The sequence below is a fragment of the Chelonoidis abingdonii genome, chromosome 19 (assembly GCF_003597395.2).
Source record: "Chelonoidis abingdonii isolate Lonesome George chromosome 19, CheloAbing_2.0, whole genome shotgun sequence".
Taxonomy (NCBI): domain Eukaryota; kingdom Metazoa; phylum Chordata; order Testudines; family Testudinidae; genus Chelonoidis; species Chelonoidis abingdonii.
In genome coordinates this window covers 17,795,220-17,797,350 of record NC_133787.1, presented here as the reverse complement: position 1 = coordinate 17,797,350, position 2,131 = coordinate 17,795,220, and the positions used below count along the sequence as shown (strand labels likewise).

The 2,131-nt window shown below is 36.5% G+C and overlaps 1 protein-coding gene across 1 annotated transcript in view; it reads right to left on the bottom strand.

Annotated features, from left to right (window-relative positions):
• Positions 1-2,131, bottom strand: part of LOC142047962 (ATP-binding cassette sub-family C member 12-like) — a 20,905-nt gene that overhangs the window by 3,028 nt on the left and 15,746 nt on the right. Inside the window, exon 7 of the mRNA XM_075073875.1 lies at positions 1,491-1,655. Within this exon, the coding sequence (XP_074929976.1) occupies positions 1,491-1,655 (165 nt within the window). The remainder of the gene's footprint in view (positions 1-1,490; positions 1,656-2,131) is intronic.

Genomic DNA, 2,131 nt, shown 5'->3' with positions numbered 1-2,131 from the left:
TTGCTTGCTAGCATATATATACCTGCCCCTGGAAATTTCCACTACATGCATCTGACAAAGTGGGTATTCACCCACGAAAGCTCATGCTCCAAATCGTCTGTTAGTCTATAAGGTGCCACAGGATTCTCTGCTGCTTCTACAGATCCAGACTAACACGGCTACCCCTCTGATAATCAGCAAAATGGACACCATTAAATTAGGCTTGAATATAGACTGGGAGTGGATGGGTTATTACACAAAGTAAAACTATTTCCTCATGTTTATTCCCCGTCACCCCCCACTGTTCCTCACACCATTTGTCAACTGCTCCAAATGGACCATTTTGATTACTACTACAAAAAGCTTTTCTCTCTCCTGCTGGTAATAGCTCACCTTAACCGATCACTCTTATTAGAGTGTGTAAGGTAACACCCATTGTTTCATGTTCTCTGTGTATTATCTTCCTACTGTATTTTCAACTGCATGCATTCGATGAAGTGGGCTGTAGCCCCCAAAAGCTTATGCTCAAATAAATGTATTAGTCTCTAAGGTGCCACAAGTACTCCTATAAAAGTCTACATAACTCTGCTGTGACTATACCCAGAATATTGCATTCAGTTCTAGGCACCTAATTGCCAAAATTCTATCAACAAATAGGGAATTCAGAGAAGAGCAACAAAAATGTTTAGGAGGCTGGAGGGACTGAGGACTTGTTGACACAGGAAAGTTTTTCCACTTCTACCAATATAGTTAAACTGATATAACTCTCCACGTGGACACACTCATTCTAGAATAAGAATGATGTTTTTTCAGTTTAATTTAAATCCTTTCATAAGCAATATAAGCTAAAGCAAAAAAAGCTGTCTTATACCAGAATAAAAATATCAGTTTAAATTCATATCAGTTTATACCAGTATAACTTTCCTCAGTAGAAAAGTCCTGATTTATACAAAAAAATAAAATAAAATAAAAGGATCAAAGGCTCTGTCCTGCAATGTGCTGAGTTACTCTGGCTCTGATCCAGCAAAGAATTTAAGTATGTGCCAATGGGATCACTTGCTCTTAAAGTTAAACTTAATTTATTTACTGGCTTGGGAGCAGAATGTTGAGCACATTACAGAACTGAGCCCCGAAAATGCTGAATAAATATAGCATGGCTGAGCAATAATGAAAGGAAATAGGGGAGGGCCATGGCAAAAGTCTAAATATTTGAAGGGTGTAAACACCAATGATTAAGAGAATATTTTGGATGGTTTGGAGTCTGAAAGAGAACAATGGGAAGAAATTAAGAAGACATTTACGGAAAAGCTTCCATGAAAAGAGATCTGTTAGGCAGTAGAAAAGTTTTCCCCGAAGGAAGTAGTACTGAAAGCCCTACTGTTTCAGACATTTTAAAGTAGACCAGACATAGAACTAGTAAATGTACAATAGGGAATAAATGTACAGTGGCAGAGTGATGGATTAGATGATCTAACAGGTCTTTTCCCTTTCTAACTTCCTTGATTCTGTACCTTTCCATTATCCATAACCAGAATATGATCACACTCCAGAACAGTGTTTATGCGATGCGCAATGGTTAAGACTGTGCAGTCCCTGAATGCTTCTCTGATTGTGCACTGAATTAGTGCATCAGTTTCAGAATCAATTGAGGCCGTGGCTTCATCAAGAAGTATGATCTGTTGAGGGAGAAACAAAATTTAAAAATACAATATGTATTTTTAAAAAAAAATCTTTATGCCTTACAATGCTTTTATACATGAATAAATAGGAACATATATTAAAAATGGCATTTATCAAGTTAAAAATAATTATTATAAAATAAACATCTAACAATCAGATTAGACCAAAAAAATGAAAATCTGATTATTAAATTATCATCATTGGGGTTTGTTTGAGAATTTGCAAGGTGGGGAGATTTTGATTTGATCCCTGATCCTGTAAATACTTATATGCATGCTTAACATGTGAGACTACTCATGTTACAACTACTTACATGAGGAAAGTTAAGCACGTTTGTGTGTAGGATTGGGGTGCAAATCTAAGGCCTGGTCTACACTACACGTTTAAAACGATTTAAAGAGCGTTAAATCGATTTAACGCTGTACCCGTCCACACTACAATGCCCTTTATATCGATATAAAGGGCTCTTTAA